A 12,288-nucleotide genomic window follows, 5' to 3' on the forward strand; every position below is an offset into this window, starting at 1 on the left:
TAAAGATCCAAACTTGAGGACAAAAAGCTCATAAATCTCATCCATAGAGGTTAAATAGAAAACTCATCAAGGTATAAGCTTTATAACAGAAAAAGATGCACAATGAGGAGTGGTTTCTGGATCTTCAAGGTTGCAAACAACAACTCCTTCTTGTCTAGCCTACTTCTTCAACAATATGCACCAAATACTCTTAATAACCTCCCAAACTCTCACTAACAACCTTAGACTCAAGATTAGGGTCTGAGGAGGGAATGATAGCTGATAAAGATAGTCCAAAAGGGATATAAAGTTGTTTAAATAGGGAGCAACCGTTAAAATTAGGGTTTGGAGTCTGGGCTAGTACGCTCGGCATACCACAAGTACACCCAACATACTAGCAGATCCTCCGCATTTCCAAAAGACATGAGTACGCCACACGTACTCTCAGGATGCCCAGTGTACGGCTACAATGCGAAGCCTTTCCTCTCAAGGAACCAATTGTGCAGCTTTTAATAAGGTTAAGGGCAATAATAATAATACCTGATATTGGAATGTTACACTAAGTTTCAACCGAAATCCGATGAAGCCATCTTTCTGGGATACTCAGCCAAATCTAAAACTTATAGGGTTCTGAATCGTAGAACTCGTGTAATTGAAGAAACTTTTGATGATAATTTTGTTCGGAAAAAGCAGATCCTGCTCATGTTACAACACTTATCATGGAGTCCGATGCTCCCCCTCCTGGGTCTCCGAGTCCTCAAATTATCTTTGAAGTTGATTTCGAAAGCTTGTTTGGACCAATAGAAACTACCGAGAACGGTTAGGGGCTTCGACGCTATTTGGGTCATCGTGGATCGATTGACCAAGAGCACCCACTTTTAAGCGATACGGGAGAGTTCATCGGCCGAGAAGCTGGCCGACTTGTATATCTACGAAATTGTTGCTCGCCATGGGGTACCGGTCTCTGTTGTCTCAGACTGTGATGTTCGGTTCACCTCCCGTTCTGGCAGAAGTTCCACGAGGAACTGGGCACGCGGCTGCACTTCAGTCGAAGCTATCATCCGCAAACAGACGGCCAAAGTGAGCGGACCATACAGAATCTCAAGGATATGCTGAGAGCCTGTGTTATTGACTTCTGTGGGAGTTGGGACTCCTACCTACCCATTGCAGAGTTCTCCTACAACAACAGCTTTCATTCCAATATTGGTGCTCCACCATATGAGCTGTTGTATAGATAGAGATGTTGCACCCCAGTCTGTTGGGGTGAGATTGGTCACAGGGTGATGGGACGGACATAGGTAGTTCTGCAGACTACCGAGAGGATTCAGCAGATCAGACAGCGGCTGCATACCGCTCAGAGTCGGCAGAAGAGTTACGCCAACAGACACCAATCTGAGCTGGAGTTCCAGGTGGGTGACATGGTATTACTGAAGGTCTCACCCTGTAAGGGTGTGATTCGCTTCAGGAAGAGGGGAGAATTGGGTCCCTGATACCTTGGGCCATTCAGGATCATTGCCAGGGTTGGCAAAGTGGCGTATAGACTAGATCTCCCGGAGGAGCTTAGTCAGATCCACAGCACTTTCCATGTGTCACAGTTGCGGAAGTGCCTATTAGATGAGGAGGCAGTGGTGTCATTGGACGATATACAGGTCGACGAGCGCCTGAATTACGTGGAGAGACCAGTGGTCGTTCTGGAGAGGAAAGTGAAGGTTCTACGGAACAAGGAAGTACCTTTGGTAAAGGTACAATGGGAGCATCGGAGGGGATCCGAGTGGACTTGGGAGCCGGAGGCAGAGATGCGAGAGCATTATCTGGAGTTGTTCGCCGCAGCAGACTTCGAGGACGAAGTCTAGTTCAAGTGGGGGAGAATTGTAACATCCCAACTCCCATGTATAATTTTTAAAAGCTTTATATTCATCTTATTGAGGGAACTCGACGAGTTGGAGGCCCCAACTTGTCGTGTCGAACCTAGTCAGCCCGCGTGATTTATGGCTTCTACTCGACGAGTTGGAGGACCCCAACTCGACAGGTAAAGGTTGTGCATGAAAACCCTAATTTTAAGTGTTTGCACCCTATTTAAATGACCTTAAGTCCTTTCCTCCAGCCTCCTTACCACCTTTTGACGGCCAGAAGCAACCCTATTCTTGAGTGTGGGAGAGGCTAAAAGTATGTTTTTGGTGCATTTGTTGAAGAACCTTGAAGATTAAGAAGCTTGGAACGAGGGGAAGCTTGTAGATCCAGTATCTACATAGTGTTGGCATCCAGTAGAAGGTAAAAAGTCTTTACCTTGGCCTTCCATTTCTTAGATCTCTTCTAATGTTGGAACATGGGCATTTTGGTGCAAAATGGAGTCACTTTCGGATTTGAGCTTTTCACAAGAGCATAGTTTCAGATCTGGACTCCTCTAGGCCCTTATGGACATAAGCCTCAAGCTTTATGAAGTTGTGTCCCTCCATCCTGTCTAAAACCTTATTCTAAGGCTAGTTATGAGTGTTTTAACCTCATGGAGCTTTGCATGCACGTAAAGTTAGCAAATTTACGTGATAACAACACCCTAGGAGCCTAGATCTACAGTTTGGAGCTTTAGTTTCACTTAAAAGCATCTGAATGAGAAATAGACTGAAGGAACTCGACGAGTTGCATAGTCAACTCGACAAGTTAAATGAGGGTTTCCCGCCTTTTGGATTCTGCATGAACTCGGCAAATTAGAGAGGTAACTCGATGAGTTGGTTAGGGTTTTCCTGACATTTTGGACACTACATGGACTCGATAAGTTGTCTGGAAACTCGGCGAGTCGACTAGTGTTTTCACGATTTCTTGAGTTCTGAAGGAACTAGACGAGTCAATGAGCTACACTCGACGAGTTGGGTCAACATGGACTGTTGACCTTGACCGTTAACTTTGACTTTGACCAAGTGTTGACCAGTTTGACTTCTGGGGGTATTTTAGTAATTTGGAAATTTATGGAAGTGGATCATTGGTGGATATAGGTGATTGAGTTTGAAGCTATATTTGGGGAGTTTGACATTATCATGCCGAGCTACTTGTGAGGTGAGTTATCCTCACTATACTAACAAGGTCGAAGGCACCAATGCCAGCCCTTCTTTTGGATTGTTATACTGGTTATTGCATGATGATATGCTTAGTGACCTGTTAGGTCGGTATCATGGTATATAGGATGATGTTATGTTAAGGACCGGTTAGGTCGGTATCCTGGTATATAGGATGATGTTATGGTTAGTGATATGTTAGATCGGTATCCTGGTTATAGGATGATACTATGTTAGTGATCTGTTAGATTTGTATGACTATCTGTACATGCTAGCTAGCATATGATATTTATGTGCACGTGATTGTTTGATTGGGGGTTAGATTGAGGCGGTCATGCTTTGTGCTTGCGCCAACATACCCAGGGCGGACCGGATAGACTGCAGACCCGGTTAGGGCGTACTAGTCAGGTCGAAGGCCCGGCGAGCGGTCCGGATAGGCTAAAGGCCCTAAGAGGCGGTTCATACGTGCCGATAGCTCGGAGAGCGGTCCAAATAGATTGATGGCACTGCGAGGCGATCTAGTCAGGCTGATGGCTCATTATGCATGATGTTTATATGATATGGTTATGATTTGTATGGCGTTGGTATTTTGGGGTAACTCACTAAGTTTCGGGCTTACAGTTGTTGATCTTGTTTCAGGTACTTCTGATGATCGCGGGAAGGCGAAGGCGTGATCGTGCACCTCCTTATATTTTTATGATTTGATTGTGGGATACTCTGACATTAAACCATTTTGAAAATAAATTTGTAATAATTATTGGTTTTTAAATGATTTAAAAAGTTTTAAATTGGCATGATTTTTATGCGTGTTACAGAATGATGATGTGAGTTATAAGCAATAAGAATGATGTTGTAGGAGAAGGCTTGAAGAAACGCAACAATTGAAAACAAATGTGAGTCGCGGATTCAAGGATGAATCGTATATGTATATGATAATTTGAATATGATTTTTTGGTATTAATGGTTTCCTAATAAAAATGGGTTTTATATTAATGGTTTACTAATATAAACAGATTTATATTAATGGTTGATATTTAATGCCTTAATTGAAATGGTTTTTAGTAATATGTTTTTAAAGTTGACCATATTAAAACATTTATAACCGGAAATTCAAGATTTAAAATATGGGAGACTTTTATTGGAATTAAATACATTCCATATCAGCTGCTTGGTTGCTTAGTTCTTGTGATGTGGCTAAGGTCTGGTGTTCTGAACATCATAACTTCTTCATAGGATGACAGATTTTAACGATCTTTATATCCACGCGTTCGTATATGAATCTACTACAATTTTCGTTTAGATTACTCCGTTAAAAAGTAATATATTTTAACTTAGGATCTTTATATCCATGCGTTTTTTATGAATGTATGTATGAACATTTTTTTTATAATTGTAATTAAAAATATATTGTTTTTAACGAGAGCAATCTAAACGAAAATTGTAGGGTGTTACTATTAATATCACTTTTCTTGTAGGGTGTTACTATTAATAACACCATATCTGGTATAGAAAATGGTGTTATATTAAAAAAGAAAAAAAAACTACACCATTTGTTACGCCTAATATAATGGTAGACCAAAGATGAGTAAGGGTTTGTAAATTAGTTGCAAAGCCAAATGGTTTTCACAAAAATTATTTTACGAAATAAATGATTATTTTATGATAATCTCTTTTAAGTTATAATTTCATGACATATAACACCTTCTGTTTATTAGATTTACTAATTCTCTTTTATATTTATATCCTTAAAAAACACAACACATGTGAAAGTTAGTGATAAGATGTTACTTATTTGAATCATCATATATTTTCACACAAATAAAAGGTTGGTGGATAATAACAAGTACAAAAATTAACAACCAGCGTCACAATAATTAAAAGCAATGTAAAACGAAAAGATAGTAATAAAAATAATAAATGAAACATCCTTTCAATTTTGTCACTTGACTCAACTTCCCATTACCTTGAAGTTTCTTAGAGCTTACACTACCAACCTAAATTCAACAATTTTGCCATTTTTTACTTTATATGGGAAATTTAAAAAAATATATAAGATTCTGGATCTGGTAACACGAGTTTGCTTTATTATTCCTATCGGAAACCTTAACTTTTATTATGATGGCAAGCAATAATATATAGATTTTATAAATAAGTTCGATATCATATATATTTTTTCACGTTTATAATGACTGTGGTATGAGTGTGGTCAAGCGACTGTTTTTGTAAGGGATATTTTAATTTAATCAATCTTTTGAACTTTCAAACGGCAGCCATGGACCCCCATAATTTTCACTCCTCTGCCAACCTCAGTTCCTCCACTCCTATAAAAATCCCTAATACACAGATACCATTCATCCACCTCGAGCCATTTCCACTTCTCAAAATAATAAAAAAAAAAAAAAATGGCCACTCAAAGAACAATCGTCGACCAGGTTTCTGGCTGGCTCACTGTCTACGACGGCGGTTTTGTTGATCGGACATGGACAGGACCACCACAATTCAAGTTCATGTCTGATCCCGTCCCACCACACCACAATTTCATCAATGGCGTTGCAACCCATGATCTGTTCACTCATCCAGATGCCGATCATCGCATCAGGGTTTATCTCCCGGAGATAACCGACTACGGAAAGCTTCCCATAATCCTACACTTTCATGGTGGAGGATTTTGCATCAGCCAGGCAGACTGGTTCATGTATTATAATACCTACACTCGTCTTGCACGTGAAGCTGGAGCCATCGTTGTTAGCACCTACCTTCGTCTTGCACCAGAGCACCGCGTCCCTGCCGCCATAGATGATGCCTACTCCACCCTTCTCTGGCTCCAAGATTTGGCCGATGAAAAAGTACACGAACCATGGCTGTCTTCTAAGGGAGACTTCAATCGTGTCTTCCTCATTGGAGACAGCTCCGGCGGGAACATTGTCCATCAGGTGGCCAAAAAGGCAGCCGGAGAAAACCTCCATCCACTTACACTCGCCGGAGCAATCCCCATCCACCCGGGGTTTCTCAGGTCAGTAAAAAGCAAGTCGGAGTTGGAAAAACCCGAGTCTCCGTTTCTGACTCTGGACATGTTGTATAAGTTTCTGATGCTGGGGTTGCCGGTGGGCAGCACTAGAGACCACCCTATAACATGTCCAATGGGAGAGTCGCTGAAGGGGTTGGATTTACCTCCGTATCTTCTGTGTGTGGCGGAGGAGGACTTGGTGATAGATACGGAGATGGAGTTTTACGAAGAGATGAAGAAAGCTGGGAAGAAGATTGAGTTGTTGGTCAGTAATGGAGTTGGACACAGCTTTTATCTGAATAAGATCGCTATTGACGTGGACCCAAAAACCTCTGAGGGGACTCATAAATTGATCCAAGGAATCTCCGACTTCATTCGAAACCACTAATCAAATGTTTCCTGTTGTTGCATGTGCTATATATCTTTTCTCTCTTAGTTAATAAAATCTGGTTTTAATAATCATTTAATTTCGCGGTTTGGGACCTCTTAGAATTTAAATATCTTAATCAAGAGTGTAATAATGAATTTGGCGGTTTGGGACCTCTTAGAATTTAAAATATCTTAATCAAGAGTGTAATAATGAATTTGGCTGTTTTTTTCACTTTTGAAGAAATAGATATCAAGGGATCTACCAATGACGTGACAGACAAAAAGTGAGGGAAGCTTCTCACACACACCTTCACGTCTTAGATTAAGTCAAGTGTCAAAATTAAGAAATAAGATTAAGAGAGAGAATTAATGAATTTCATATAATTTTTCATAACATTATAGAAATAGGAAGATAAATAAGAACGAAATGAACATGAAATACATGTTTTATAGAAGTACGAAGATAAATAAGAACAAAAGATAGGAAAATATTTATTTTTTCATAACCTTAAAGTTATTTTTGGTTGTTTAAAAATTATAGTGGTTATTATAGAACTTTTTTTAAACTTTACCATTGAACTTGTTTCTTGTAATCTTCTTCGGTAAACTTTTTTTACATCAGTTACCATGTACTATTGAACTTTTTTTCTGGTCATCTTCTTCAACGAGTTTTCGACCATCATTTGTTTTTCGACGAGTTCTTCGCACATATCGCACGCACACTCACCAACCCAAGAAAAAAATCCTTCATATATTCATCTTTATAAAACCCCAAAGAGCCCGAAGTTTTTCTTCATCTCGAAGAACTCGAAAACCTAGAAAAAATAACCAATAGAAAGCCCATAAAAACCTACCAGGTCTAGAAGCTCGATTCTTATGTGGGTTTTCATTTCCAAGATCCTCGAAGCTTTTCTTTATCTTCAAGAACTTGAAGCTCAATATTTTAAGAACAAACAAGGGTCTTTTGACCTAAGAACACGATCTGAAAGTGTGTGTTTGGTTGGAAGTCACAAAAAATCTCAGGTTTATTGGAGAATCGTTGGAGAAGCAGGGGCGCTTCTCTTTGGGTGGTCGCAGTGACACCGGCAACCACTGTTTTTTGTATGCGTAGTGTAAATTTTGCGGATTTTTTCAATTTTTTCCTTTTTTCTACTATAAAATATGTCACCGGCAACACTACTACGAAATTATGCGTTCACTCATGTGGAGAATGTTAATGGAGAGTCGTCAGAGATGCAAGGTCGTCTGAGCTCGGCTAAATGTGAATACCAAAAACAAGTTTAATACAAGTGGTGTACAATATTTGGTCATAATAATAGTTTTCAAAGTTTTCAAAAGCCAAAAACAAATTCAGTGATGAATAATAATAATAATAATAATAATAATAATAATAATAATAATAATAATAATATGGAAACAATAGAAAGTAACCAAGTTTGAAAAAAAAAAAAAACAAAAACTCGTTACTCTAAAAGATCATTAACCCTTGTGAAAACTTAAAACAAAACACCTTTCATTAATAGAGAAAATGTTTTAATTGGGTTTTTAACATAAAAAATGATAATAAATCTTGTAATCATGCATGTTTATTTATATTATTCTATTAAAAATACCGACAAATATCGGAGAATATTTACCACAAATTTGTCCCAACTTGGTATAGGACCCATGCGTTTCATATCTTAGACGTAAATTTTCTGTTTTGGCCTATAGGTATAAATCAACATCTTCATTTATTTTCTGAACAAGGATAAAAAAATCTTAAATATATAGATCGTTTATATATATATATATATATATATATATATATATATATATAGTATTAGGACTTATTTTGTAATTTACAAGGATAATTTTTATAATTTATTTTCTACATAGGGACCAAACCTACCAACATATAAAAATCTTGTGGCCAAAGGCTTAAGCTCGAAAAATCTAGGGACTAAATATGCTAAAATACAAAACTATTATGTGGTCAAAACTTATAAACTGTAGGGATTAAATCTGTCAATATATAAAACTCTTGTGGCCAAAGTCTCAAACTTAAAAGTCCTTTATTCATTTCCCAATTCAAATTACTATATCTAATAATAGACAATTTGTGGTATACATTTTCATTAGTTAAGGAAACCTTGAATTGATTGAATTAAAAACCATAAAATGACTACAGTTAATTCTATTGCAACCCTTACTTTGTCCAGATAGATATGGCCTTTCTTAGGAAATGAGAATACATGATTTTCTTAATCAGTTTTTGGTTCTCTCTTTCTATCTATAAACATTTATAATTTTCGCTAGTAATTTGGTTTTCGTTTTTTGTGTCTAGAATCGAAGGTGTGCTTGTAGATTATCATAAATTGAATTTGGTGATACTTAAGCATAATGTCGATATATTAATTCTGAAAGTGTGATGTGCAAATTATGTACTACCTAGTTTTAAATGTATAATCCTAACCTACTCAACTAACTAATTGCACTTAGACACTGTACCTAGTCAAATTTATAGAATAGTTTAGATAAGTTGGGTATCGAATATAGGGAAATTTTTTAGCTAATAATATAATTACTAAAAATTAATCTAAAAACTATAATTAAAGAATGGGTTTTTATCTGATTTTTCAAATTCAGATTAAATTAAAACTAGGCACTTAACTAAAAACGATTGTAAACAAGATTAATAAGACACTTCCGTTTAGTTTCGAATCCCCTTTTTCCTATGTGTAGTTTCTACGTATGGATTTATTCAGTTGGTTACCAATTTAGATGTAATTAACAGTCTTGATCCGATCTCCTAATATTTTCACCAATTTATGAAATACTATGTAATGATCATACACAAGCAAACACATAATTGATTATTAATGATAATTGGGCTATGTAAGATATATCTAGATAATAATCTATGATCAATACAATTAATTAAACACAATTATGATCAAATTATGTTCTCCAACACAGTTAAAGTTGTTACATTTATTACTTAATCTAAGATGTGATTAATCCTAGCTCTAACAATTTAATGATCATAAAGTACTAAGTAAACAAGTTCATGCAATTCAAATGGCCATTAAACTACATTTAACTTAAATCGAAGCAACAAAGATGCAAACTTTAACATGCTAGGTAAAGATAATCAAACACATGCATTAACCAACTTCATAAAATCAAAATATAAGAAACTAGCACATAATATTAGGGTTCGTCTACACTAAACAAAAGCCTAATGATTAGCTATTTATAACAGAAAATAAGCACACAAAAACATAAGAATTCGACATTGTTAATCTAATGCAAACTGAATGTAATGTGTAATCTTCAAATCTTCAATCTCCAAGTGTTCTCTCTTCCAAAGGGTTGTCTTTCGCAGATCCTTGGCCTCTAAAATTGATTATCTCTCCAGAAAATCAGAACCAACCTCCTAAAATTCGATATGTAAAGGGATATTTATAGTTTCCAAATATCGCGTGTTACGCCGTGAGCATTAAGGTTCGTGTTGTAAGCTCAGTACAATTCGTGTTCGGCAAGGAAACTGCATTTCGCGTAGTTATCTTATGGAATCTTCATTTTCATGTCGTGAGAAGTAAAGACTCACGTCGTGAGCTTCTATTTGACTCAATTTTCTTCTCTTTTAAGCTCCCAGCTCAGCTCCAGTCCTTCCAGGTTCCAGCTTTTGTCGGTTTTAGTACATTTTCCTCAAGAATGTGATATTTGGCTGCAAAATATAATTTAACTCAATAAGTACCAAATATATTTGCAATTAACCAAATTATATCTTAAAATGTATTAAAATAATGTCTAAATATATGTATAAATATAGCAATATCAAAATACCCCACACTTGCGTTTTGCTTGCCCTCAAGCAAAACTGATTTTATTATCATATCATCACATTAAAACCCTAGCTACTAACATTGCACAAGACAATTGATTTTGAGCTTCCCCATTATATCAAGACCGCAACGCACATATTTGTGTCTAATTTTCCTAAAAGCCTCCCCAATCCTAAATACTCATAATCTTCATAAACACTTCCACACTTCTTTTGAACAACGCTCATTTTATGCATCCCTCCGAATATACCCTCAGAAATCTTTTTTAACCTCAAGGTAATTTTTGGTTAAGCCCCAAGCATACATATGGAAAAATAACCTATAAATTAAAATAATAATAAATAACTTGGCAAATTGCCTTATTATTGAGTCTTCAATGATTTTTAACTTTTCTTCATAATATTTCTTGATCTTCATAACTTTGTAAACTCTTATTCTCTCAAACTTTTCGAACTTTTTTTTCTTTTTTTTTCCTTTTTTTTCTTTTCTCACATTTTTCACTCAAAACTAAAAATCCTAAAAAAAACATATGCTTAAGCAAGAGAACTTAACTTCACCCCTTATTGGTTAGAGGTATTAGTCTAAAGTGCAATGATTACATAAGCTCTCTTGGATACATTTTTGGTACATGATGCTATACATATTGTGGCCCTCAAACTAAGCAAGGTCATGTTTTTGTTTCATGATTTCACTAGGATAGGGAAGCCACAAATATACTATAACATATATTGGCTCAAGTAAACATTGAAACTTGCATCAGATCGTCCCACACAACACTAGCAACCTAGATCTCAACACAACAATATAACAAATTTTAGCTAGATTCAAATTTTAGATTATTATTTCAAATGCTTTTAATAATTTTTTGAAAAATTCTAGTCATTTTTTTCATTTTTTTAATCAAAATGTTTGTATTCTTAAATTCAACCCCCTACCCCATACCATGCAATGTCCCCATTGCATGATAAAACAATAAAAGAACATAAATTAAAGAAGAGAAATTGGAACAGACTCCCCTGGAATAGTAGTGACGAGATCGAATTCTGAAACTTGTGTGGAAAGCTTGAACATCTTGAATATGTACTGGAACTGGACTTTGGCAGCTACTCATAAATTTGTCGAATAAAAGTGTGAATAAAAAACTTGCACTTCAAAAAGTATGGTGCAAGAAACTTCAAAGTAATGCATCGTAATGTGGGAAAGCATACACCACATTTTCTTTTTGAAAGAAAGAGCATAAACAGGATTGATAATATCTCAAGTCATGATAATAGTGAGCCACAACATGAGTATGGAATAAAAGACTTCAGAATTGTGAAAATAGGATGCTCACGACGTGAGGTAGAGAGCTGATCACACAGTGAGAACTGAAGCATGACAGAATGTGTTTCTTCTATAAAATATTCAAGTTGTGCAAACTCTTTTGCCCTCTTAAGTCGTTAAGAAACAGTTTAAGAACATATTTTCTATAACTCTTTCTTTACTTCTCTAAAATTGCACATCGTGGTCACCCCACACTTATCAAAAAGTGTGGTCTTCGGTTTTAAAACTATAACACTAACGACTTCTCTGTATTCTCATTTTTTTCTCGATAAATATAAATTCTGTTGGAAAATTAATTTAATTAATTTCCAAAAAATGAATTTTCTCCATTTTTAAGCACAAATTTTGGACTCTAAATATAATCAAAACGAGTTATTGATTATATATTCGTGTCCTCCTCCGTGATATCTACGTTTCGATATATCACACGTCCAAAACGGATTAAAAATGAATGAGAAATTATTTGTCAAAGTATGGCAATTGGAAGAGAAAATAAAGGAGTTAAGTGGGTTTAAACTCATCCCACATTGGTGGGAGAATGAAAAGGAAATTGGTTTATAACTACAAAGACTAGCTACCTTTGTAAGACTTAATAGAACCAATGCTCTCTCTTACGCGCGCACGCAGGGGGTGCAAATGCGAGCCAAATTGGCTTCGGGCCACTGAACTTGTGTGTGAGCGCGCGTCCTGCGGGCACGAATGCACCACCGGTCGACCAGAAAAGTTCAAG

General features: G+C 36.4%; 1 protein-coding gene across 1 annotated transcript; it reads left to right on the forward strand.

Annotated features, from left to right (window-relative positions):
* The first annotated feature begins 5,396 nt into the window (after positions 1-5,396).
* LOC145104494 (putative carboxylesterase 17) lies at positions 5,397-6,498 on the forward strand. Its single transcript, XM_079041728.1, has one exon. It carries the CDS (start codon positions 5,432-5,434, stop codon positions 6,422-6,424), a length of 993 nt encoding a protein of 330 aa, XP_078897854.1. The 5' UTR covers positions 5,397-5,431; the 3' UTR covers positions 6,425-6,498.
* The last annotated feature ends 5,790 nt before the right edge of the window (positions 6,499-12,288 follow it).

The sequence above is a fragment of the Lactuca virosa genome, chromosome 4 (assembly GCF_052849685.1).
Source record: "Lactuca virosa cultivar CGN04683 chromosome 4, Lactuca_virosa_CGN04683_v6, whole genome shotgun sequence".
NCBI lineage: Eukaryota > Viridiplantae > Streptophyta > Magnoliopsida > Asterales > Asteraceae > Lactuca > Lactuca virosa.

Bases quoted from the DNA above. Each gene is read 5' to 3' on its own strand.
- LOC145104494 (XM_079041728.1), top strand. From the start codon at position 5,432: ATGGCCACTCAAAGAACAATCGTCGACCAGGTTTCTGGCTGGCTCACT.